General features: G+C 40.7%; 2 protein-coding genes across 2 annotated transcripts; one reads left to right on the top strand and one right to left on the bottom strand.

The window, feature by feature from the left end:
* The first annotated feature begins 2522 nt into the window (after window positions 1–2522).
* Window positions 2523–3678, top strand: LOC129860300 (transcription factor HES-2-like). The gene is made up of 3 exons (XM_055930623.1): window positions 2523–2647; window positions 2755–2850; window positions 2986–3678. The coding sequence occupies exons 1-3, from the start codon at window positions 2552–2554 to the stop codon at window positions 3388–3390; spliced, it is 597 nt and encodes a 198-aa protein (XP_055786598.1). The 5' UTR covers window positions 2523–2551; the 3' UTR covers window positions 3391–3678.
* A 6917-nt stretch (window positions 3679–10595) lies between these two features.
* On the bottom strand, window positions 10596–25611 carry LOC129860442 (protein RER1-like). Its single transcript, XM_055930828.1, has 7 exons — window positions 25502–25611; window positions 22719–22804; window positions 22356–22460; window positions 21541–21637; window positions 13605–13683; window positions 12750–12885; window positions 10596–12519 (listed from the first exon to the last, which is right to left on the bottom strand). The coding sequence occupies exons 2-7, from the start codon at window positions 22797–22799 to the stop codon at window positions 12430–12432; spliced, it is 588 nt and encodes a 195-aa protein (XP_055786803.1). The 5' UTR covers window positions 22800–22804; window positions 25502–25611; the 3' UTR covers window positions 10596–12429.
* Window positions 25612–27694: the final 2083 nt, after the last annotated feature.

The raw sequence follows: 27694 nt of genomic DNA on the forward strand, positions 1-27694 counted from the left end.
ACACACACACAATTATTGTATTCAACCAAATTACAATACTACTTTACCATCTAATTGGTTTGGTTAAGATACAATAGATCTACTATTGGGTATATGCTACATTGGATCTCACACAAGAAAACCAGACATGACCTGAGAGTTTGTTTTTTTTCATTCCCATTTGTCTGGCTAAAGAGACGCTGGTCATGCCATGACAAAAGAAGTGTAGAGCCCAACTCAAGCTACGCAGCTCCTCGTCATGGGCAGTCGTGGTGCGGCTGACATCGTCCCCCATCCCAAAAGCTGAATTTTTCATTCTCACGTATCAGAACATTCTTAGACAATAGGTCACTGTCCATTCAGCTTGCACAGATGGGTTACCCACGCCGAATTGGCTGGGAAGACAAAGGGGACCCTAACCGTAAGCTCTATATGGAAAAGTTCTGGATTCACACAGCCGAAATGTTAATTGAAGGCCCCGCGGGGGTGATAGGGGCGCGTGCAGCAAATGCGCGTATCAATTTCACGGCTTCGTTTTGTTCCAAGCCAAGCGTCCGCTCAACTGCATCGTTAGAAGGTCCTGTCCCCACAGAATTAGAACGATGGTTATCTTGGAAGTATTTCAATTGTTTATCTTATTGAAAATGTTTTGAAACATGCAAACCTCACAGGTCAAGTACACATGGTAATTAAAAGTGATTTGTGATAGCAAATATCCAGTTTCGAACAATCTGTAAATTACTTGAAAAAATACAAGGCTTATAATGAAAAGCTATGTTATTTGTTTGATTCTGTTTCTTAAAACTACATCGATGCAACCCGTCTCTGAACTAGGGCATCGACCATCATCAATTCGTTACACTCAAACAGGCTTTTACGCACAAACATTGAAAAACACACTTGCAAAAATATAGCTTGGACGCTATAAAGTATGTAAAAGTCAAGCCGACCGGACTATGGCAATATGGAGAGAGCATCTATAGAAAGGGGGGTGTGGGGGGAAATCTATTTTGGCATCCTAGTTTTTAATCATGGATACCATGGAGACCATCACCCAATCGCATGCAGATTTGTAGGCTACCGACGCCAAAATTGTTAGCAAAACATGCTTCATAAAACTTAATGCAGAAATAGTTTAGAACAAGTAGGGTGGGGGCTTCTTCCCTTATAGTAGGGTGACACGGGCTGGTGGTAGGGGGATGGTAGTGGGGAGGAGGGGGACATGGGAGAGATGGGTTGGGTTAGGGGTCGGTAACATACGCCCATCTGGTCTCCATGGCGCGTGCTGCACGCGTGATTCCCATGAGAACCGTCGAGTTTGATAGGTCGTTAACACTGGAGTAGTGATTGTTGTTAGGAACTGGTAGCCTATGGAAGACATGCTAAAGGCATTTCTGAATAGAATTAACGGTAAATGGTTTGTAGACTATGCCACATGGAATGTATACACCATGACTCGAATCAACAATGGTTCGTCTACTAAATGTGTCTCAGGATATTGGCCGAATGCTAAACATTTCTACATTTGCTTTGTTCATGTAGGAACTTAAACGAATTTCAGTTCATACACGTCATCTGTCGTGCAACCCCCCCAAAGTCACGCCCCTCCCCAGGCAGCACAAGTAGGCTACAGGTAAAGACAGCTCCCATCAGAAATGTAAGAGGCCTAGACATCACACACTAAGAAAATTGTTGATCACAATTTACAAGCAGATGTTATTTGAAGTTAGCTTGGCTTGGGTATCTGTCGGTGTAGATGTAAATAATGCATAAAGCCCACTGCCCCCTCCATCGTCCATCCATCCATAGCCCCTCCACCAATGTTAGACTACGATACAGAATGGATATCAAACAACATCTGTGCAAAACATGTTTAATGCTATCTACAAAACGTGAGAGGCTGAACGGTATATTTGAAAAACGTGTATTGAATTGAACCATGTCCATCTACTATAACCTGCATCTATTTATCGAATTGAACGTGAAATTGCATACACGTTTAATATTTATTCAAATAACATGTAGGCCTAATGTGTGGCTGATATGTTTCTAAATCACTAACCATGAAAAGGTGTTCCATGGAACATTGGTTATGCGTAATTACGCATGGGTATCGAACCATTTAACTTATTTAAAAACGTAAATAATAAGCTGTACATAAAAAACTATGCAATTCAGAATAACCAGAGAATAATGAGAAATCTTTGAAGTTAAAGACTGCTTGTATACAATAGCATTTGATGTTCAAATCCCTTTGACCAAAAAGCAACGCTTATTTACGCAGACGTTTTGCAAGCTTTGTATCATCAAATGTAGCTTGCACAAACCATAGTTGTTATGCTTGGATTAAATGGGGAGACAGATGGTTATTATTGTACATTTGGTGCTCGTGTTGTTTCAAATGCAAAAGTCCTCAGTCAAAATTATTTGACGGTAGCTTGGGGGCGTACCCGTGACGCACAGAACCGACGCTCGGGACCTCCATATAAACTGCGGCCCGAGGTCGTTGGAAACATATCCTCTCCAATCTCAAAGATTCCTACTTGAAAATAGTGCTCCTCCACATACGAGAATGAAAATGATTCCAAATATAACCTCCGAATCTGTCCAATCCTTTGCTCCAAGGCTAACTGTGGCCAGGAGAAAAGAGGCGCTTGAATTGAGAAAGGTAAGGGTCTAAATAGATACAATAGAATAGAAAATACTTTGTTTTTCTAAATTCTCGTGATAAATGGGTTTGCCCTGGATTCTAAATTGTGTGTTACCATTTTTCAGACAATGAAACCTTTGTTGGAAAAGAGAAGGCGCGCTCGTATCAATGACAGCATCAACCATCTGAAGACTCTGATCCTTCCACTCACAGGAAAAGATGTAAGTTCCAAATAACCAACAAATAGGCTATGCTTTATACGTGTCTAGAATACACAGCTGTAAACATTTCATCATCGAAGTTATGCGTATAGATAGATAGTGGTTTAACCATCCCCCTGTTCTCTTTTTGTGCAGAATTCTCGGTACTCGAAGCTTGAGAAAGCTGACATCCTTGAGATGACCGTGAGATTCCTCAGTGATATTCCTGCTTCTCAGAAAAAAAGTACATCAGACAGCTTCAAAGAAGGGTACAAAGCCTGCCTGCAGCGCGTCACCGCTCTGATCCCCAAAACAAACCTGGACAAAGACTCGTGTCAGCGGGTGAACGACTTCATCCAGCAGTCCATGTCAGCGTCCGTCGACCCAGCTTGTCCGAACTGTTGCGCCCAGAGCTCCAGGGCTTTCCCCCAGATTCAGCAGAGACTCCTGAGCCTCAAAGTCAACGTTGGCTCCAGAATCGAGAACCACTCGAACTCGCTTCCCAACCGGCCCCAGCCAGTGCCACAAGCTGTCAATGTTAACATGTGGAGACCCTGGTAGATTCAAGAAGCCATAACGCCAATGTAAATTATATGATATGTACATGTCGGGGAAACGTCTCTTGTGCATATGTATTTATCAATACTAGGCTATAGAGATGCATGCATTGTCATATTCTCTTGATGAAAAGCTATACTTCATCGTTAAATCATGTTAGTTAAGTATTATATACTGAAGTAATTACACGTCTTCTGTCCTGTAAATGGACAAGTTTGAAGAAATTCTTCTTATTTATTAAGATCTGCATGGATTTTATTTTGCTAAATTTAGTCCTCTTTGGGGGTTAAATGATAAAAGGGCCACGGAAAACGCCTCTGTAAACCCAAAGGGTTATTATATGTGTCATTTGCACTTTAGACTTCAGTATTCTGGGTCTGTGCAGATAAACGATATGTAAGCACGTTGTGTTATGCTACTTAAAAACGTAAAATGTCTCTCTTAGGGATGTATTTGTATATGTATTACCATTACGCATTGGACATATATTTAGCTGTAATAAAAACTACGATACCGTGGTATATTCCTCTTCATTTCAATTTTCCTTAGTTGTCTTTGTTGGCATGACTAGGATATATGTAGCCATAACCTAGGCTTAGACTGAGACAAACCACTATTTCATTTTAGTTAGTAAGAAAACGTATCATTACGCACAGAAGTGCGTGTAATCAAGACGCACCCACCAACTGTCACACAAACGTTTAAACATATGGCCTTAAATGGTTAGTAAAAATAGTAAACATGCCATTTAAAGGAACAAGGTTTTAGTCAAATAGAAAGCAGTTTGGCAGTTGAGCAAGTGTAGCACATGGGGAGCTGTGAAACTTGCACCTCTGCCTGAAGTATCCCCACTTGCGCCAGCGGATAGCTAGCTTTTCTCGAGGCGCCGACTGGTAAGACGCGTCAGGAGAGTAGTCACGTGTGCGAGCGAGGCAGAAGTTCGTGCCAGGTATTGGCCGAATAGTATGAAGAACAGAGAGGAAGTGGTACTCGCTTAGCAAACAGCCCGAAGTCCTTTACACAACAAGCACAGTGTCATTTTGATAGGCGCTTGGACTGACAGGTGTTGTGCAGGCGACAAAATCCATTGCGAGCTATGAGGGGTGATCATCGAAGCAAAAGCGAACTATCCTCTCCCTGTGCGTGTGGTGAGCTATCATTTGCGTGTGGATAAACCTGTGTACTTTGCGTCTGGATAAGCAGTCTGACGAACGCGGTCCCCGCACAATGTTTTTTATGATGCCCTATACATAGGTCAGGCAAACGTACAATACGAACAACCACCTTACACATAAATAAAAAAAATAGAAGCTCTAATACTGACAGTGATATGTTAACAAAGATTGATAACTTACAAAAATAAACAATTCAACTGTTCCAGCTTGGTCTCTAAGGTTGACATCAGGTCCTTCCAAATGGGCCTTCAGCTGTTAAATAGATTTTCATAGAAGTACTGTGGTGTGATTACGCACACGCACGCACGCACACACGCACGCACACACACACTTTATTATTGCACTGTTCACCATCATCCTCTGTGTCTGGCAATACATTTCCCTGTGTGTGTGTGTTTTATAGTGAGGTTTCCTTACCTCTCTAACCACCTATCAGTGGAAACAGACTGAAACAGGAAAGCCATTCCAAATGTTTGTTTTATGTTCTTTATGTAATGACAGATGAACGATAATAAGCAAAACCAGTGACATGGGGATTTTAAAGTTGGTCTTAAAATAAAAATCACTGCACACACCTCTGACCGAAAAGACAGTGTGATAAAAGAGAAGCAGAGTCTTACTCCAGAGCACTTGGAAATGTTTTGTTAAATGCATTGGAAAATGTGTGATATCAGCCATGTTTTTTTTACATGCATTAATGAGGTAATGAGGACACCATGCCATCTAGTGGTAGAGTTGCGCTATTTCAGAAAAAATGACGGGCATTTTAGTTTTTTTAATTGATTTAAATCAGAGAGATATAAAACTATTCGTCAACAAATTTGCACAAACCTTCGGGAGACTTGTTCCTCTCCATTTAGTCAAGCAAAATAGCATTGACTGAAAAGTTAGTGTAGGGAAATAGTTTGAATGTACTCCCAAATCTTTAAGTTGTGTTTACACAGGCAGCCCAATTCTTGATATTTTATTTTACTTTTATTTAACTAGGCAAGTCAGTTAAGAACAAATTATTTTTTACAATGACGGCCTACCCCGGCCAAACCCGGACAACACTGGGGCAATTGTGCGCCACCCATGGGACTCCCAATCACAGCCGGATGTGATACAGCCTGGACTTGAACCAGGGACTGTAGTGAAGGCACCGCTTGGGAGCCTATATTCTACATTGTAGAATAATGAGGAAGGCATCATAACTATGAAATAACACATGGAATCATGTAGTAACTAAAAAAGTGTTCAACAAATCAAAATATATTTTAGATTCTTCAAAGTAGCTACCCGTTGCCAGCTTTGCAAACTCTTGGCATTCTCTCAATCAGCTTCACCTAGAATGCTTTTCCAACAGTCTTGAAGGAGTTCCTACATGTGCTGAGCACTTGTTGGCTGCTTTTCCTTCACTCTGCAGTCCAACTCATCCCAAATCATTTCAATTGGGTTGAGGTCGGGTGATTGTGGAGGACAGGTCATCTGATGCAGCACTCCACCACTCCCCTTCTTGGTCAAATAGCCCTTACACAGCCTGGAGGTGTGTTGGGTCATTGTCCTGTTGAAAAACAAATAAGTCCCACTAAGCGCAAACCAGATGGGATGGCGTATCGCTGCAGAATGCTGTGGTAGCCATGCTGGTTAAGTGTGCCTTGAATTCTAAATAAATCACAACAATGTCGTCAGCAAATCACACCCACACCATAACACCCAGCATAACACCTCCTCCTCCATGCTTTACGGTGGGAAATACAAATGTAGAGATCATCCGTTCACCCACACCACGTCTCACAAAGACACAGCGGTTGGAACCAAAATTCTCCAATTTGGACTCCAGACCAAAGGACACATTTCCACTGGTCTAATGTCCATTGCTCATGTTTCTTGGCCCAAGCAAGTCTCTTCTTATTATTGGTGTCCTTTAGTAGTGCTTTTTGTGTGCAGCAATTCGACCACGACGGCCTGATTCACACAGTCTCCTCTGAACAGTTGATGTTGAGATGTGTCTGTTACTTGAACTCTGTGAAACATTTATTTGGGCTGCAATTTCTGAGGTTGGTAACTCTAATGAACTTATCCTCTGTAGCAGAGGTAATTCTGGGTCTTCCTTTCCTGTGGTGGTCCTCATGAGAGCCAGTTTCATCATAGCGCTTGATGGTATTTGCGACTGCACTTGAAGAAACTTTCAATGTTCTTGAAATGTTCCAAATTTATTGACCTTCATGTCTTAAATTAATGACGGACTGTCGTTTCTCTTTGCTTATTTGAGCTCTTCTTGCCATAATGTGGACTTGGTCTTTTACCAAATAGGGCTGTCTTCTGTATACCACCCCTACCTTGTCACAAGAAGGAAAGAAATTCCACAAATGAACTTTTAACAAGGCACACCTGTTAATTGAAAATAATTCCAATTACTACCTCATGAAGCTGGTTGAGAGAATGCCAAGAGTGTACAAAGCTGTCAAGGCAAAGGGTGGCTACTTTGAAGAATCTCAAATCTAAAATATATTTTGATTTGTTTAACACTTTTTTGGTTACTACATGATTCCATATGTGTTATTTCATAGTTTTGATGTCTTCACTACTATTCTGCAATGTATAAAATAGTAAAATAAAGAAAAACCGTTGAATGAGTAGGTGTGTCCAAACTTTTGACTGGAACTGTACATTAAATAACCATACCTGTTAGTCTTAATCATTAGAGGAGAGACCTCTGGTCTGGCATTTCTCTGTTGGTTTCACAGGGGCTTTCACAATGTCTGAATGGGACCATTCTGGAAAAAAAAACATGAAGATCACAAATGAGAGAATAGCTTTGGAATTCTGAAAGAAGCAGGGAAAAATTAAGACAGAGATGGACTAAAGCGAAAATAACGTAAAGAAAGACTATACTGTATATACAGACCTTTTCAGATTTCTGGTGAGCATGCCGTTGACCAGCTTAATGTGCTGGTCTAATAGGGACCCTGGACCGCAAAACATAAAAACCATAAAAATAAAGGTCAGCTGAGGTGAGAAAAGGTAAAATGACTAATGCCTGAAATACAGTGAGTTACATACTATGTGTGTGGATTTAAAAGAATGAAATGTCATTCTGGTCAATCTGCCTCATTATCATCGTTAATTAAACAGTGATTTCTAATACCAACATGTATATCGAAAAAATGAATAGCCTGTTGGATGATAAAACAACATGTTACAAGAAATAGATTTTCGATCCTCCAACTATACAATTGAATAAAGTCTTTGATGAAGGACTAGAAAATAAATTGGTTGACAGAACAGGAATTGAAATATCTTTGTCCCAAAACCTACAGTTTTGATCCTTTATGGTCCGTTTAAGGTTCACAAAATCAACCGCAGACCCTCCATTAAGACCTATCGTTTCAGGCTCCCAAACAGAACAAGTGTCTCGTTATGTGGACATTCACATTTATCCATTAGTCAAACAGTTGCAATCTTATCTAAAAAAACACCACTGATTTTCAAATGAAACTACGAAGTATACCAGTTATTAGTAAAGGAGACTGCCTAGTCACCCTTGATGTCTCATCGCTATATACCAATATCCCCGAATGATGGAGGTATGGCGACCCTCAAATTCTTCCTCTCCAACCGCTTAAGCGATGCGCCAACAAATTGAATAATCAAGCTTACACAACTAGAGCTTACTAAAAACTATTTTCTATATAATAAACATTTCTACTTACAGACTTTTGGAACAGCAATGGGAACTCATTAGCTCCCAACTCTGCAAATCACTTCAACTAACTCTATACATTTCTTAGATATAGATCGTCCCTTTGTAACAAGTACAATAACTACACTTAACAGAAAACCAACAGATACAAATAAATATATTGACAGCTGATAGTTATCACCCGCTCCCCCTAAAAAGAGATTTACCAGTAAGCCAACTTCATAGATTGTGTCACAGACAGAAGTAGAATATAAACGGGCAAAACTCTCTCCTTGAGCGTTTTCGCTTGAGAGGATACCCGATACCTGGCTTGATGAAGCTCAAAAACAAGTTAAAATCTAGAACTGAAGACAGTTACATAATAAATCGCAACAAAAACAGTAGAAACAGTTCTATAAACTATAGAATTACTTTCAATGATAGCCGTAATGGCATCAAGTATATTTTCAATCAACATTGGCACATTAAAATCAGATTCCCCTTTAAATTCCGCCTTCCAGAATTCACCTTTATTCTCCTATAAACAATCAAGAAATCTATCAAACATATAGGCTAAATCAGATGTGTTCAGATAGAAAAGAGTCATTCATAAAAGGATGCTTTCCCTATAAATCATGTACCTCTTGTAGCACCATAAGGACATTTTTGAGAGAACCTGTGAGAGAAAGTCATGTATAATGCGTGTGTGTGCGCGCGAGTGTGTGTGTGTGTGTGTGCGCTTGCAGGCGTGTGGCCCAAATGAAAATGAACTAAAAGAGCATAATTATAGTATTGTGGAGAAAATGAAGGCTCTTGAAGGCTGAATTTGGAGACTTAACCTAAGAATGGCCATGCCCCTTTTACCTGACACAACCCAAACTTACGGTCAACCCTGCAAGACATCTACCATTGTGTCACCTTTGTCCCATTCTTTTGCTAATCAATTACCCAATTGGGCTCTCAACTACATCGTGTAGCACAAATAGCTGCTAGAAAGAACACATGTAACACAGCACAGTGTAATGCTAACAAGAATGTAGCGCACAGGTGTACTGTAGCTCTTAGATTTATCCACAACAATGTTAATGCTCTTTTATAAATGGTTTATGATAGCTGGCTGCATTATACCAAGCTGTCAATTAGCAGAGTATCAGGCAACTTGGACAATAAATCAGTAGGCCTAGCAATAAACTCTATAGGCCTATGATATAATATATAGACTCAAATTCCATCTCCTGATTTTGTCTCTTGTTGATAGTTACACTTCTTCTGTTCTCTTGTAGGATCGAGTCTATCGAGACAGTTATTGAAACAGATGTATACAGTAGCTATCATTCCACCACATTGACTCATTAATCCATTGGTTTTGTTTAAATGGTGTATCTTATATAGCTATTCACTTTGAAAAAGCATACTACTCTTCAATTGGTTAAGATAAAGTCTGTGTTTTAGCAGTCATTAATTATGTTTCTGCATTGTTCTTTATACCAGTTTTAGGAAGAGTAATCCCATGTAAAAAAAAATGTCTGCCACCCCTGTAAATAACATTTTTCAAATTGGCCCCTGTAAGAATATAGTTGAAAAGCCCCAGTATAATACATTTACAGTACTATGGAAGAAACTTTACTTAAATATAAGTGTTATTTAACTCAGGGGTCTCCAACTCCAACTGTGTATGCAGGCTTTTATTCCAAAACCAACAGAACAGTTTACAATAATCACATTGGTATTCAGTACAAGCATTGCTTAATTAAATTGGGTGTTGGGCTGTAAAAAAACCCAACCCTGCACACCCAATGTCTTTCCAGGTCTAGAGTTGGGAGTTCCCTGAATGTGGAAAGGTATGTTGTGCTACAGTACTCAGAGAGCAATCCAGTCTCCGGTCTGTTGTAAAGAACTGAGCTGCTGGCATGATGAATGTCAAAGTCCTCCCAGTATATATTCTCCATCCAGTTTAAACTCAGAGGCTGGGCAAGAGAATTATTCAGGTAGTGCATTACCTGCAGGGCTAGGAGATGCTACAGCATTGTTTTCTTCAGATACTAAATGTGAAGGCAGAGTGCCTGTGTCCACACCAACATCACATAGTTGAGACGAGCAGCTCCCCTGGATGGAGAGCAAGTTGTGGGGTTAATGCCCTTGTTCAAGAGCCCAACAGTAGGGGAAGGTCTTTAAGATGTGAACCCAGCAGCCCTCCAGTTGCCAGATCATTTCCCCCTATTTTTTCAGTGCCTGGCCTGGGATTCGAACTGTCCATCTCCGCTGGTCTACCTACCGCCCTAATGGTTACTTCTAAAAGCAGGAATGGATTAAAGTTAACAGACAAATGTCAGTGAGATCCAAAAACATGAAGCAGAAACAGCCACACCTAATTTGAAGGGACACAGTCTCTTTAATAGCATTTGGAGTGAAAAAAATTACACTTAAAAGTTATTAAAATCTTTTTTTGTTTATAATTGCAGCACAAGAGCAACCAAGAACATGCAATCTCTTTCATGAGAAAGTTTATAAATCTAGAAATCAATTTTACTAGTTTTTTTTTTTTTAAATGACATACGATGACTTGGAACACTTGTTCAACAGTTGTTTGAAGAAAAAAAAATGTTGAAAATAAATCTCAAAACAAATGTAATCTTTAAAATAGATATAAACCCTTGAAACACTATGTACTTTGACAGGATTTTTATTTTTTTCCCCCTTCCCTATTGCTGATCAAAGGTTTTCCAAAATGTCTCTGGTTACCAAAAATACTACCGCACACTTTTCATAAGATCCCCGGCATACCCCCTTCATTCATTTGTTACATTAAAAGCTCTCAATCTCACTTTTCTTATGTGTCCTCTGCAAAAGAAGCGAAAGAGAAAATATTTTTGTTTGGAATGATTAGACTATTACCACATCTGTCAAAAGAAAAATACAGAATGTGAGTATCAAGCTACTAGATTTGAATGGAATACACCCTAGTTTGTAAACAGTTGCCTAAACTGCTTGTTCAAAGGATATGGTCTTTCAGGGGATAACTTTTTTGTAAGGAAATAATAATTTGAATAAGAGTATGATACTGACGTACATTTTAAGAAATCTGAACCCAAAAAAATTATATTCACAGGGGGCGCAAAGCATAAATCTGAAATGTAACTACTTGATTTACTTCCCCATACGTAAAGTAATCTGTCATTTAGTATCCAAGAGTGCTGAATGACAATTACAGTTCTCTTCAACTGTACAAGCAAATCGTATGTTTGACATGACGGGAAAGCAGAGGGAATAAACACAAAAGGGATTCTATGGCTACAGAGGGAAAAACAGTAACAAATTAATAATACTTTTTTTTTTCTCTTTTTAGCAGCCACACAACTTGAACCTCTCTGTACATAATGTTGTAAAAAAACATGACATTTCATAATTCTCCATGATGATATTCTCTGGAAAGTACACCAACTCTGTCCTAGCCGTGCAGCGTTTTCACTCGTCGCTAACTTGTTATCTAGCCAATCTCCTATACCTAAATCACTGCTTGTGCCATCAGATGGTTGGACCATGGTTCTGTACTGTATGTAGTGAATTCGTGTTCAACTGAAGGGTAACCAGTCACTAAAAATTAACTGCTTTACATAAAGGAACATTTCTGATGTGAGTCTCAAGACAGTGAAAAAGTACACTTGATCATAGACCCACATCAATTTAAATCAAGTAAATTAAAATAAAAAGTACATCTAAATCAGGTTATTTCATTCTAAACCTAAGGACTTCCCACAAGTACACGTTATAAACGAGTAGGTACCATGTCTTTAATCAAAAGTAGTTGTATTTCGCTTGGAGCCAGCAGTTAAAATGGAGCGTCATTAAGAATCCACAACTGAATTTCTCCTGCAATCCGTCCAGTGGCGCCCCCTCCAGCAGAGTTCATACTTACCCCAGGGGGTTACAAGGCGAAGGGCGGCACTGCGTTTCATCCACTGACCAAAGACAACGGTATCCCGCGGCTGAGAGATGACTCCCCATAATAACCAAAGGCAGCGTGTTCTTGTGATTACGTCAATCCTCAGCACTACTACCATCCAATACTGTCAACATTTTGGATCAAACCTATTCATTGTATCTTTTTTCCCCCTCAGACAATCACTGACCCCTTTTACCAACATATACTATTTTTCCATAACTTTTAATTCTCAAGGGGGGGTTAAGGGGGAGGGTTTGATTTTAACTAGCAAAAGGTTTCCCGGTTTCTTCCTTGCTTCTGTAAGTCCTCTTCCCGTGTGTGAAGGGGAGGTATCTGTACTTGACCATATGCTGAAAGTAGGAGAAGAAAATTAAAATTAGCCACATTCACATGATGTTCTTATTGACTGAATTCTAAGTGAAACGTCTTGAAGATTGACAAGCATGATTAATTACAGACGCATATCAAGAGCAGAGGAATTCATTAGGATTGTATGACTGTGATCCATTTAGCTTTGAATTGTCTGACACAACTATATATCATGCAGAGTAAGCAGCAGCGTCATCTGGGTTTCCCTTACCTTGATCTGCCTCTTCATGGTGATACAGAAAAGCATGATGAAGTACATTACAAGTATGGGCCAGAACACTGGCACATTGAAGGCTTCAAAGAACGTGCAAATCATGGCGATGACGATGCCTTTTGTTGCCGAATGCCTGAAGACAAAAGAAAAACACATGCACACAACAACAAAAAAAGGTCAGCGTTAACGATAGTAAGTTCCTTTCCTGTAGACAGTGGTAAAGAAAGCACAAGTAAGCTACGACGCTAAGCACGAGAGGTTTCTGTTTCCTACCATCAAAATAAGTATGGGCAACAACATACTTGTCAGTGCCACCTCCGGTACATATTAGCATTGTTGTTACAGGTTCAGGTTGAGAATGAAATGGCCTTGATAGTAAGGAAAGTATGTACAACGATACAGCTCTGCACTGGAAAGCTAGGCCACATTGTAAAAGGCCGTAGAGCAATCCTAGTGCCGTGTCCTATTGGAAATATACTTCCACAGGCCAAGAATATCTTCACATTGGTGGGCGAGCTGGCTACTTGGTGAGTAAACAGAATAAAAAGGAGAGAATTTGCAAGGGACAGTGTGCAGGAGGTCTTTTCTTTGAACCAGGCTATTGAATAGTGGGACATAGAACACAGTATTGTACATGTCAGTGTACTATGTTAATATGGGTGTTCTCACTTTCCATGGATTGTGTGTATTTTCTGTGTGACATCATTCACTCAAAGATTCGTAGAATATTCCGACAGGACACTGAAATAGTGGGCACAAATGATGCACAAGCCTCTAACTCAGTCCAGTTCAGTGACAGGCCAAGCTGGGTAGATGACAACTAGAGATGGTGTGGTCCTTGGGGGATCTCACCAGAATTTGAATTCAGGCAACCTCCGGATGAACGGACGGAACTCCTCGTTCTGCTTGGTGGGGAGCGCCGGGCCCTCATCTACAGGTGAATGGAGGGGGAGCAAAGTTACAGCGATGATCGCGTTGCTAGCCAATCAAATGGACTCAAAACAAGAACAGTGACTACAGAGTTTCAAAACGGCTCTAAAAAGAATCCTGATAAGAGCACTGGTGTAGACACTTTGCATTCTGTCTTAAATACAATGTCACTAAAGGCATTTTAAATAGTATTTACATAGTAACCCAAGAGCTTCCAAAGAAATACCTTTCTAAGTTACTCTCATCACATTGAAAGGAAAGGAGCTCTCCAATATCTTGTTTCTCAGGGGTTCTTAAACTTTTTCAGCCTGGGAACCAAATTAGAAAGTCTGTTTTCCTGGGACCCAAGCTAATGAAAACATGCAACTATACGTAATTATCGGTACATTTCATTTCCCTTGTGCCTAAAACAAATGCAATATAGACAAAAACAAATAACAATGAAATTAAATACCCATATAAAGATAATTTCAGGTTTATTTTCCCCATTAACTCGAACATATGTCTAGATTGGAACTGTTGCTGTTAAAATACAATAAATCATTTTCATTCTGAACAGGAATAAACAGATTGATCACGTCACACAGGCTCAGTTTGATAATACAACCCTAAGTAACAATACAGATGAAAAACTGCCTGTAGCGCAGGCCCTGAAGCAAGGATATGAATATTCTTGGTAACATTTGAAAGGAAACCCTTTGAAGTTTGTGGAACTGTGAAATGAATGTAGGAGACTATAACACATTAGATCTGGTTAAAGATAATACAAAGAAAACGTTTTTTTGTATTTATTTTGTACCATCATCTTTGAAATGCAAGAGAAAGGCCATAATGTATTATTCCAGCTCAGGTGCAATTGAGATTTTGGCCACTAGATGACAGCAGTGTATGTGCAAGTTTAAGACTGATCCAATGAACCATTGCATTTCTGTTAAAAGTTGTATCAAGACTGTCCAAATGTGCCTAATTTGTTTATTCATATATTTTCATGTTCAAAACTGTGCACTCTCCTCAAACAATAGTATGATATTCTTTCACTGTATTAGCTACTGTAAATTGGACAGTGCAAAAATAATTTAAACTTTCTGCCAATATCAGATGTGTCTATGTCCTGGGAAATGTTCTTGTTACTTACAACCTCATGTTAATCACATTAGCCTACATTACCTCAGCCGTCCCACAGGGGACCCACCAATCCTGAAGAAGTTTTAAACTTGACCCCCAAAAAACATCTGGGTCAGATTCTTTCTTTAAGGTTGCAGCACTTATCGCAGCCACGCCCGTCTCTCCTTTCTGGGGAGGTTCCCATTGCTTGGAAGGCAGCCACAGCGCAACCATTACTTAAAGGGGGAGATCAAGCTGATCCTAACTGTTATAGGCCAATTTCTATTTTGCCCTGTTTATCAAAAGTGTTGGAAAAACTTGTCAATCAACTAACTGGCTTTCTTGATGTCTATAGTATTCTCTCTGGTATGCAATCTGGTTTTCGCTCAGGTTATGGATGTGTCACTACAACCTTAAAGGTCCTCAATGATGTCACTATTGCCCTTGATTCTAAGCAATGTTGTCCTGCTATTTTTATTGACTTGGCCAAAGCTTATGATACGGTAGACCATTCCATTCTTGTGGGCCGGGCTAAGGAATATTGGTGTCTCTGAGGGGTCTTTGGCCTGGTTTGCTAACTACCTCTCTCAAAGAGTGCAGTGTATAAAGTCAGAACATCTGCAGTCTCAGCCACTGCACATCAAGGGAGTACCCCAAGGGTCGATCCTAGGCTCCACGATCTTCTCAATTTACATCAACAACATAGCTCAGGCAGTAGGAAGATCTTTCAACCATTTATATGTAGATGATAGTCATACTCAGCTGGCCCCTACCCGGATTGTGTTAAACGCTCTACAACAAAGCTTTCTTAGTGTCCAACAAGCTTTCTCTGCCCTTAACCTTGTTCTGAACACCTCCAAAACAAAGGGCATGTGGTTTGGTAAGAAGAATGCCCCTCTCCCCACAGGTGTGATTACTACCTTGGAGGGTTTAGAGCTTGAGGTAGTCACCTCATACATGTACTTGGAAGTATGGCTAGACAGTACACTGTCCTTCTCTCAGCACATATCAAAGTTGCAGGCTAAAGTTAAATCTAGACTTGGATTCCTCTATCGTAATCGCTCCTCTTTCACCCCAGCTGCAAAACGAACCCTGATTTCAGGAGGACCATTCTACCCATACTAGATTACGGAGAAATCATTTATAGATCGGCAGGTAAGGGTGCTCTCGAGCGGCTAGATGTTCTTTACCATTCAGCCATTAGATTTCATCACTGCACTCTATACTCTTCTGTAAACTGGTCATCTCTGTATACCGGTCGCAAGACCCATCGGTTGATGCTTATTTATAAAACCCTCTTAGGCCTCACTCCCCCCTATCTGAGAAATCTACTGCAGCTCTCATCCTTCACATACAACACCCATTCTGCCAGTCGCATTCTGTTAAAAGGCCCCAAAAGCACACACATCCCTGGGTCGCTCCTCTTGTCAGTTCGCTGCAGCTAGCAACTGGAACGAGCTGCAACAAACACTCAAACTGGACAGTTTTTATCTCAATCTCTTCATTCAAAGACTCAATCATGGACACTCTTACTGACAGTTGTGGCTGCTTCGCGTGATGCACTGTTGTCTTTTCCTTCTTGTCTTTGTGCTGGTTGTCTGTACCCAATAATATTTGTACCATGTTTTGTGCTGCTATCATGTTGTGTTGCTACCATGCTGTTGTCGTCTTAGGTCTCCCTTTATGTAGTGTTGTCGTCTCATCGTTGTGTGTTTTGTCCAATATTTATTTTTAATCCAAGTCTCCGTCCCCGCAAGAGGCCTTCTGGTAGGCCATCATTGTAAAACAATTATTTGTTCTTAACTGACTTCGCTAGTGAATTATTAATTTTTTTTTTTAAAGTACAGTAGCTAACTTGCTTTTGCTAACATTAGCTAGAGCTTGGCTGTGTACAAGGGGATTGTTTGAAAGAGAAATTCACATCTACTACAATGAGAGTTAGAACTCCCTTATTTCTGCTTATCATCACCTGTTATAAAATGACAACAATGCCTTGCTAGCTGACTTACTTTTCCACTGTCGAAGCACTGTCAACTGAAGCATTGTGCCCTGTCTGAAAAAACTCCTCTGGGTTTACCATCATGCTGTGGATGTTTGGTCGGATGTGTCGTTTTAATTTGTTTGTTTTGAGAGACTCATTACTAAGCACTTCCCGCATAAAACACACTGTGGGTGCTCCTCACCATTTCTCAAAGTTTGCATGAGAGAGAAACACGTCGCTGTATTTGTGCTGTATGAGCTCAGTCAGAACTTGTGGCTAGCTTGAGTCCATTTGATGACAGCGGTGAGTGATGGCGAGTGAGAATAACAAATCAGTGGCTGACAGCGCATCCTCTGCTGCTGAAAGACAGCGCTGCAGCGATCTTCAATAAAACTGCAGAAACAGGATCAAACTGCAAAGCACACCGGCGTCTCCCTCCCACCCCCGCAGATACCAAAATGAGCAGAGACACCCCTGCTAAGCAGAGAGAGCACTGACCATAGAGCGCAATTGCACTTGGCCAAATCAATTACGGTAATGAATTAAATAATTATACATTTACTGTGACACGTCGCAACCCACCATTAACAGGTGGGTCGCAAACCATACTTAAAGAAAGTCTGCTTGAGTGTACAGAGTAGGGGTTTAACTATTCACCAATATTTTGAGAACTGGTATGAGACGACCCCCCCCCGATTCGGTCACAATCCTAGCCATAAAATAACCTTGCACAATAGACGCCACTTACCAAATGCATTTCCACATTTTTAATTAGTAAGTCTGGTGAGGGCAAGGTAAACCAACCATTATCCAAAATATTGCATGTAGGTGAACTGAACTGTAACAAATATCTGAATTTTGTGATCTAATTTTGGCATTAGCCTATATCAATGGCAATGTTTTCAGAAATGAGTAATTCTGATGATACCAGTTTGACAGTTGCAAATGGACTTAGAAAACCATGTTGCATCTGCAATCATTCTGAAGACTAAGGTGCGTAGTTTAGTGTCTCATTTCAAATAAATATGAGCCTGAATTGGACATTTTCACCCCAAATTATTACCAAAATGCATCCATAAATTCAGTTCCTTTTATACAATTTTACTTTCGAGAAACCTAATGTATTCGAATAAAACACTTGCTGTAGTTTGGATATTTCTGCACTGTCGGAACTAGAAGCACAAGCATTTCGCTACACTCACATTAACATCTGCTAACCATGTGTATGTGACCAATTACATTTGACTTGATCAATCATTAATGTGAATTTCAAATGGTATACAATTTAACTAAATATGTATTAAGTAAAAACACTGTCTGTGGACATGTTTGCCATTACCTTAAGACTTTTTCAAGTTTCTGTAAAAAGAATTTTTTTTAAATAAAGTTTTATTCACCCATGATACAGTACATGACCAAAAGTATGTGGACACCTGCTCGTCAAACATCCCATTCCAAAATCATGGGCATTAATATGGAGTTGGTCCCACTCTGCTGCTATAACAGCCTCCACTCTTCTGGGAAGGCTTTCCACTAGATGTTGGAATATTGCTGCGGGGACTTGCTTCCATTCAGCCACAAGAGCATTAGTGAGGTCGGGCACTGAGGTTGGGCGATTAGCCCTGGCTCGCAGTCGGCAATCCAATTCATCCCAAATGATGAATGCTGTTTGATGGGGTTTAGGTCAGGGCTCTGTGCAGGCCAATCAAGTTCTTCCACACCGATCTCGACAAACTATTTCTGTATGGACCTTGCTTTGTGCACAGGGGCATTGTCATGCTAAAACAGGAAAGGTTCTTCCCCAAACTGAAGCATAGAATTGTCTAGAATGTCATTGTAAGCTGTAGCGTTAAGATTTCCTTTCACTGGAACTAAGGGGCATGGCCCGAACCCTGAAAAACAGCCCCAGACCATTATTCCTCCACCAAACTTTACAGTTGGCACTATGCAATGGGGCAGGTAATGTTCTCCTGGCATCCGCCAAACCCAGATTCGGCCGTCGGACTGCTAGATGGTGAAGCGTGATTCATCACTCCAAAGAACTCGTTTCCACTGCTCCAGAGTCCAATGGCGGCGAGCCTTACACCACTCCAGCCAACGCTTGGCATTGCGCATGGTGATCTTAGGCTTGCGTGTGGCTGTTCAGCCATGGAAACCATTTCATGAAGCTCCCAACGAACAGTTATTCTGTTGACGTTGCTTCCAGAGGCAGTTTGGAACTCTGTAGTGAGTGTTGCAACCAAGGACAGACGATTTTTACGCGCTTCGCTTTACGAGCTTGTATGGCCTACCACTTCGTGGCTGAGCCGTTGATGCTCCTAGACGTTTCCACCTCCCAATAACAGCACTTAAAGTTGACCGGTGCAGCTCTAGCAGGGCAGAACTTTGACGAACTGACTTGTTGGAAAGGTGGCATCCTATGACGGTGAAGCGTGGAAAGTCATTGAGCTCTTCAGTAAGGCCAGTCTACTGCTAATGTTTGTCTATGGAGATCGCATGGCTGTGTGCTCGATTGTATACACCCATCAGCAACGAGTGTAGCTGAAATAGCCAAATCCACTAATTTGAAGGGGTGTCCACATACAGTTGAAGTCGGAAGTTTATATACACTTAGGTTGGAGTCATTAAAACTTGTTTTTCAACCACTCCACAAATTTCTTGTTAACAAACTATAGTTTTGGCAAGTCGGTTAGGACATCTACTTTGTGCATGACACAAGTCATTTTTCCAACAATTGTTTATTTCAATTATAATTCACTGTATCACAATTCCAGTGGGTCAGAAGATTACATATACTAAGTTGACTGTGCCTTTAAGCAGCTTGGAAAATTCCAGAAAATGATGTCATGGCTTTAGAAGCTTCTGATAGGCTAATTGACATAATTTGAGTCAATTGGGGTGTACCTGTGGATGCATTTCAAGGCCTACCTTCAAACTCAGTTCCTCTTTGCTTAACATCATGGGAAAATCAAAAGAAATCAGCCAAGACCTCAGAAAAAAATTGTAGACCTCCACAAGTCTAGTTCATCCTCCAAACGCTTGAAGGTACCACGTTCATCTGTACAAACAATAGTACGCAAGTATAAACACCACGGGACCATGCAGCCGTCATACCACTCAGGAAGGAGACGCGTTCTGTCTCTAGAGATGAACGTACTTTGGTGCAAAAAGTGCAAATCAATCCCAGAACTACAGCAAAGGACCTTGTGAAGATGCTGGAGGAAACAGGTACAAAAGTATCTATATCCACAGTAAAACGAGTCCTATATCGACAAAACCTGAAAGGCCACACAGCAAGAAAGAAGCCACTGCTCCAAAACCGCCATAAAAAAGCCAGACTACTGTTTGCAACTGCACATGGGGACAAAGATCGTACTTTTTGGAGAAATGTGCTCTGATCTGATGAAACAAAACTAGAACTGTTTGGCTATAACTGTTTGGTTATGTTTGGAGGAGAAAGGGGGAGGCTTGCAAGCTGAAGAACACCATCCCGACCGTGAAGCACGGGGGTGGCAGCATCATGTTGTGGGGGTGCTTTGCTGCAGGAGGGACTGGTGCACTTCACAAAATAGATGGCATCATGAGGTAGGAAAATGATGTGGATATTTTGAAGCAACGTCTCAAGACCTCAGTCAGGAAGTTAAAGCTTGGTCGCAAATGGGTCTTCCAAATGGACAATGACCCCCAAGCATAGTTGTGGCAAAAGTTGTGGCAAAATGGCTTAAGGACAACAAAGTCAAGGTATTATTATTCTGACATTTTACATCCTTAAAACAAAGTGGTGATCCTAACTGACCTAAAACAGGGAATTTTTACTACATTAAAATGTCAGGAATTGTGAAAAACTGAGTTTAAATGTATTTGGCTAAGGTGTATGTAAACTTCCGACTTCAACTGTACACTATATATACAAAAGTATATCTAATCTCTAGTAGAGCTCAGTATAATTTTTAAAATCGGCAACTATCAAACACGCATTATCATCTCTGAAACCTGCTCATCATTACCGTAATGCAACAACATTTAAAACTATTAGAACAAATAAAATGTACTCTAGTTATTTGGGCTTAATCTGATACTATGCCTTTTTCTAAATGTGTACTTGAAAATACCATGTATACACAAGATTCAGAAAAGGTTGTGTTGCGGTAATGAGAAGTTACAAAATAATAATTACATTTGAAATATTTCCGTGTCATGTTTAACTCAGGCCTTTTCATTAAGTGAGGAATGCTAAAACAAATAGTAGAAATGTATTTGTTATTACTACTTTGGATTTCTAAAACTGTTGCAATAATGATCATTTTTGCATTGGTAGATGTGGAAATTGTTGTAAATGACAATCTCATTAATAAACATAATTATTAAATAGATAAATACAGATCTAATCTTAGTGATCCAAGAGGAATTTTTGTGAACTGCGAGTTTCTTGAGAATTACCCAAATAGAAAATGTAATTTTTAATAGTCTTTGTTTAGTCATAAGGATGAAAACTGAAACATATAGTATTGAATCGTCCCAAACTATAATGTATCTTTCCTGAAGAATATACACACCAGTGTATCAAGATGCGTAGTCGGCCAAAGATGCACACCCCTAGTCAAAGTTTTTTTAAATATAGTCTCGAGCCACAGTCCTACATGGAGAGTGCTTTGAGGGTATCTTCATGAAGAGTGAGCGCTAGAAGTGCATCGTTTTATGTGAGAAAGTAAACATCTTAAACGTGACTGCAACCCAAAGGAATGTCGTATGTCACAGTGAACTCTAACTTGCCTTCGTCAAGCATTGATGGATCCACTTTTGGTGATAGAAAAGCGATGAACAGGTTGAGATGGTAGATTCCCAGAGCGTATGTTACAATATACCAACCCTGGAGGGAGCAGAGAAAACCTATATTAGTGTTCATTTGAATTTCATACATTACATTTTAAAATGTTACTCATTTAGCAGACGCTCTTATCCAAACTGGAAATTAAGCGTAAACATGTGTATTCCCTCACATAATTCACAAATGTATCACATTAGACTAGTATTGTCCCAGATATTGTCAAAGGGAAAACAGTAGCCTACAGTAGCCTACATTTTCACACAGACATGATCACACAAAGTGATCTTCTACTGCTTGGATGTGTGCAAGTGCATATTACGCCTAAAGGCACATTGCAGAACCCTAGGAGAGCCCCAAAATATCTTAACGTTCAAACTCAGAAATGTAACATGATCAGTCATAAACAATAGAATTCAAATCTGACAAGCCAGTTACAGGCTCCCTCCATTGAGGCATACCCAAATCGTGGCAGATTTGACTTTTGTTGTTGTTTTCGTGAAAGGAGGAAGTTGTCGCACTGTATATGGTGACGCCAGATTAGAGTCTACCTTCAAAACACGTCAGATGCATATTCAGTAGGGCAAAATGTTGTGGAACGCTAAGATAGAAATATATTGTGCAGAACAGACATACCTCTTTGACATGCTGAGAAAGGAAAAATGTCAGCTCTACTCATGACACTTCTATCTGTAGTGTTCAGTACGTTGCAACCTCCTGAACGCGATCCAGCATAAGCCCTGAGTGTGGTGTGTTTCTCTACCTGTAATATGTACACTCTGATCATGTAGATGGCCGTTAGCGAAAGAGTGACTCCCCATCGCCCTATGGAGAACGGCGTCGACCTGTCTAGCCATGACTGATAGATCTGGAAAAGACACCAACCAGAAAGAGAGTGCACAGCCATTACCAGGAGTGCAACAGTAAACATTAGATAAAGCGTCACATTTTCACATTGTCTTATCTGAAGTTTAATTTCTAACTTTTCAATGCAGCACCACCGTGACAGTGGGTCCAATGGTTATCTTCATCAAAACAGTGGTGGCAGCGTTTCCCTTGGTTTGGCCTAGTTTTCTTTCCTCTTGACATTTGATGAGAGAACAACTAAAGGCCCTGGCAGCAGTACCTGTCCAACCCGTGTGAAGAAGCTTCCGATTGTGGATGGTTTCCCATGGATTGATTCACCAACACTGTCCCCTTCTGACATTCTGTCTGTGGAAGGAGAGAAAAGGGTTGTTAACAGGTATTCCTTTAACAGATTTCACCACCAGGCTTTTTGTTTGCAACGTGAGTATGGATCTGTAGACAAAGTGTTTATAGTAAGGTGTTAGACACAATGTGTTGATGTGGTGTGCTATCAAAATAAGAACGTCTTGCCTGGCTGTGACTCACAAAGCATGACTACATTTGCTGCATATAAATAATGTGTGGACAGATGAGCCTGAGGATATTTGGCCTTCAGCTCAGAGCAATTTGGCAAATAGGCTATTGATATTCAGGCTATTGATATTCAGTACTAACACTGGCAGATCATCCTTACCCAACATGTAATTTTTGAATTGGCTAGCTATATAGCTAGCTAGTTTCTTTATTCTGTTAGTCCTTTTCCACATATAATAACATGGCAACAACTCACATACAGCGACAACAATGCTTCATCAACCTAGCTGACTAAACTCAACTCCATGGTAAAGGAAGTTTATTTATATATTTTTTCACCCCGATTACGAACTTGTCTCATCGCTGCATCTCCCCAACGTGCTCAGGAGGCGAAGGTTGAGTCATGCATCCCCCAAAACAAGCCGCGCTTCTTAACACCTGCCCGCTTAACCCGGAAGCCAGCCGCAGCAATGTTTCGGAGGAAACACTGGTCAACCTGCAGGCGTCTGGCCCACCACAAGGAGTCGCTAGAGCGCAATGTGCCAAGTAAACCCTTTCTGGCCAAACCCTCCCCTAACCCAGATGATGCTGGGCCAATTATGCGCTGCCCTATGAGATTCCTGATCACGGCCAGTTGTGATACAGCCCAGGATCAAACTCAGGTCTGTAGTGATACCTCTAGCTGTGCCTTAGACCGCTGCACCTTTCAGGAGGTCCGTGAAGGAAGTTTCTGATGAACTCCATGAACAGAGTTGAGCAGAGACCAGGCTTTTTGGAATTCAGCTCTGACTAAATTGATTTGTCCAAGGTCAACAACAAAAAATGAAATGCTTACCTTGTACCTATGTTTAATCTTGTGTAGTTGAGTGCCTTTGTTTGCTGAAATCCATATTTTTTTTATAAAACATGAATCAAATACAACCGACTGGTTGTTGAGATTCAAATTGGCACCATGCCATCTAAAAGCAACGAGCAAACAATCAGTGGTTGTATTTCATTAACGTTTATTGAAAAAGTATGGATCTCAGCAAACAAGGAAAGGCATGCAACTAGAGGGCAAACATAGGTACATCATGGTAAGCGTTACATAATGTAAATGTTTGAGTATTGACCTTGGGAGCGATTCGATGTAGTAGTAGCTGAATTCCACAAAGCCTGGTCTCTGCTCAACTCCATGGAATTGAGTTAAGTCAGCTACATCAATCTAACGTCAACATTTGGTGTTAGGTTGATTTGTGGATTTGGCTCATGCACTTGGTCAAAAACTATTTAGATTTTTTTTGCAAGTACATACTGCAAAACATACTGTTACGCACAACGGCAGTAAAGACGATATTTGCTGCGAAACTCCATATTTTGGGTGCCTACTGAACTTATTTCGACATCACATTTGCAGAGCTGATTAATGGGACTTAGAAATGTAAGGATAATGGGCGTCAGAGGAGATACCTTCTCCTCAAGCCTAAATACTGGTTTAATGTTATCCCAACTCGTCCCACCCAAAGTCCTTGGCTTGTAATAGGGCTAGCCCCCTTGGAAGGTCTACCGGCTCAAACGATAATAGTTTCAGTTTCATTTTAATTTCCATTCTAGTCAAATGTCACGTTGCTTATCAAACAGCCGTCAAATTATTGTGAGACTGAAGTTAGCTGATAATGACAGACTTGATAGCCGAATTAAACTAAACTCACTATTTACGCGCGGCGACTAGTGTGGGCAGACTGGAGTTCCGAAGTGACAAAATGTAATTAATCAAAAACGACATATTTCAGCACCCAAAGAATAGCCCTGAAATCGGTAGTTTGTATTAAAAACATAACACCGGCCGCCCACACACTAGTAGGCGCGCCACTCCATCGTAAATCGTGGGGTTGAGTCGCTCACAGACTCTCTTCTCATAATGGCTAGTTAGCTCTCCAACGTTGAATCGTTTACTGGTTAGCTAGCGAGCGAACGAATGCAGTTGCTGGCTACTGTAGCCAGCTAAAACAATTATTCATAGTGTTTGAGATGAGATGGTCAGCATTTGTTTTTTTATTCATAGCGCAATTTTGATTAAATGTTTTCCTGTCTCGCAAGCAGGGTGAGTGACGTTGGCTAACATTAGAAAAAAGCTTCTTGGTTTGTGTAGTTTTTAAACAACCACCTTTCACTAACAGTGTGTGTGAAACACTGATGGATTCACTCTACTTCCCATAATGTGTAGCGGGAATCAAACAGTTCAACCCTGCTACCTTACAGAAGGAAAGTGTAGTCTTTAATCTCAATCTTGTCATTTTGATGGCTACAAATCAGCGGGAAGTTGAACTACAACCACCAGCAGCAACTTCGTGAATTTGACAACTCACTTCCGGTTAGAAACCGAGCCCTTTCTAGCTAGCATAGGCATAGCCTCTCGTTACCATATTTAGAGAGGAATTCAATTTAAATATTACTTTGGTATTGGTCCCCTTAATTCCACTAAAACTAAAGAACATATGTTCACACACCTACTGACAGACATACTGCTGCAAGACAGGTTTTTCTTACCTGATTCTGCCGCTGTGTCACTCTCGGCTCTACCTAACTACCTCTCGTGCTGGTTCGGCTAATGTGAACACGTCAGTACTTCCGCGAGGACTCGCTTTAAAGTACGGCAGGCAAGATCAGAAGAGCAAAGAAAACCCTGGACTGGTGTGGGAGATGCACAGGGGGTTTGTGGCACTTTGCCTGGCCACTGGATAATTTAAAATACCTACTTATTTGAAAAGACAATGGGAAAATATGAACTACAATTATATATGACACAACACAATTATGACACAACAAAAAATCCAGCCAAACCTTTAATTTCAATTGCTTTTCACGTAGCCTAAAATAATGCCCCTAATTAAATAGCCTACTTATTCTTTCTCTCTAAAAATAATATAATACAGCATATGACAGAGTACACATACCTTTTGACAAGTTTTATGTTTACTCACTAGGATGAGGGTCATTAACTGTTTGAAGGAACTTACTTACATTGCATTCGTATAGTATTCAGACCCCCTGACTTTAACCACATTTTGTTATGTTACAGCCTTATTCTAAAATGTATTAAATAAATAAAAATCCTTATTAATCTGCACACAATAACCCATAATGAAAAAGTGAAAATGTTTTCAAATGTATAAAAAACCCGGAAATATCTTATTTACATAGGTATTCAGACCATTTGCTATGAGACTTGAAATTGAGCTCAGGTGCATCCCCTTTCCATTGATCTTCTGCAACTTGATTGGAGGCCAACTGTGGTAAATTCTATTGATTCGACATGATTTGGAAAGGCACACACCTATCTATAAGGTCCCACAGTTTACAGTGTATGTCAGGGCAAAAACCAAGCCATGAGGTTGAAGGAATTGTCTGTAGAGCGCCGAGACAAGATTGTGTCGAGGCACAGATCATTTATGCAGCATGGAAGGTCCCCAAGAACACAGTGGCCTCCATCATTCTTAAATGGAAGAAGTTTGGAACCACCAAGACTCTTCCTAGAGCTGGCCACCCGGCCAAACTGAGCTAAAGGGGGAGAAGGGCCTTGGTCAGGGAGGTGACCAAGAACCTGATGGTCACTCTGACAGAGCTCAGGAGTTCCCCTGTGGAAATGGGAGAACCTCCCAGAAGGACAACCATCGCTGCAGCACTCCATCAATCAGGCCTTTATGGTACAGTGGCCAGACAGAAGCAACTCCTCAATAAAAGTCACATGACAGCCCACTTGGAGTTTGCCAAAAGGCAACTAAAGACTCTCAGAACATGAGAAACAAGATTCTCTGGTCTGATGTAACCAAGATTGAACTATTGAACTATTTTGCCTGAATGCCAAGCGTCAAGTCTGGAGGAAACATGGCACCATCCCCATGATAAAGCAGGGTGGTGGCAGCATCACACTGTGGAGATGTTTTTCAGCGTCAGGGACTGGGAGACTAGTCAGGATCTAGGGAAAGATGAACGGAGCAAAGTACAGTGAGATCCTTGATGAAAACCTGCTCCAGAGCGCTCTCGACCTCAGGCTGAGGTGAAGGGTCACCTTCCAACAGGACAGCGATCCTAAGCACACAGCCAAGACAACGCAAGAGTGGTTTCGGGACAAGTCTCTGAATGCACTTGAATGGCCTAGCCAGAGTCCGGACTTGAACCCGATCGAACATCTCTGGAGAGACTTGAGAATAGCTGTGCAATGACGCTCCCCATCCCACCTGACAGAGCTTGAGAGGATCTACAGAGAAGAATGGGAGAAACTCCCCAAATACAGGTGTGTATATCTTGTAGCGTCATACCCAAGAATACTCAAGGTTGTAATTGCTGCCAAAGGTGCTTCAACAAAGTACTAAGTAAAGGGTCTGAATACTTATAGTACCAGCCAAACGTTTGGACACACTTACTCATTCAATGTTTTTTCTTTATTTGGACTATTTTCTATATTGTAGAATAATAGTGAAGACATCAAAACTCTGAAATAACACATGGAATCCTGTAGTAACCAAAAAAGTGTTTAACAAATCAAAATATATTTTAGATTCTAGATTCTTCAAAGTAGCCACCCTTTGCCTTGATGACAACTTTGCTCACTCTTGGCATTCTCTCAACCAGCTTCACCTGGAATGATTTTCCAACAGTCTTGAACGAGTTCACACATATGCTGAGCACTTGTTGGCTGCTTTACCTTCACTTTGTTGTCCAACTCATCCCAAACCATCT

Source organism: Salvelinus fontinalis, chromosome 8 (genome assembly GCF_029448725.1).
Source record: "Salvelinus fontinalis isolate EN_2023a chromosome 8, ASM2944872v1, whole genome shotgun sequence".
Taxonomy (NCBI): domain Eukaryota; kingdom Metazoa; phylum Chordata; class Actinopteri; order Salmoniformes; family Salmonidae; genus Salvelinus; species Salvelinus fontinalis.

Bases quoted from the DNA above. Each gene is read 5' to 3' on its own strand.
- LOC129860300 (XM_055930623.1), top strand. From the start codon at position 2,552: ATGAAAATGATTCCAAATATAACCTCCGAATCTGTCCAATCCTTTGCT. The intron at 2,648-2,754 runs GTAAGGGTCTAA...ACCATTTTTCAG, and splicing joins AGGCGCTTGAATTGAGAAAG to ACAATGAAACCTTTGTTGGA. The intron at 2,851-2,985 runs GTAAGTTCCAAA...CTTTTTGTGCAG, and splicing joins TTCCACTCACAGGAAAAGAT to AATTCTCGGTACTCGAAGCT.
- LOC129860442 (XM_055930828.1), bottom strand. From the start codon at position 22,799: ATGTCAGAAGGGGACAGTGTTGGTGAATCAATCCATGGGAAACCATCC. The intron at 22,461-22,718 runs GTACTGCTGCCA...TGTCTTTTCCAG, and splicing joins TCTTCACACGGGTTGGACAG to ATCTATCAGTCATGGCTAGA. The intron at 13,684-21,540 runs GCAAGTTAGAGT...ATTCACCTGTAG, and splicing joins TCCATCAATGCTTGACGAAG to ATGAGGGCCCGGCGCTCCCC.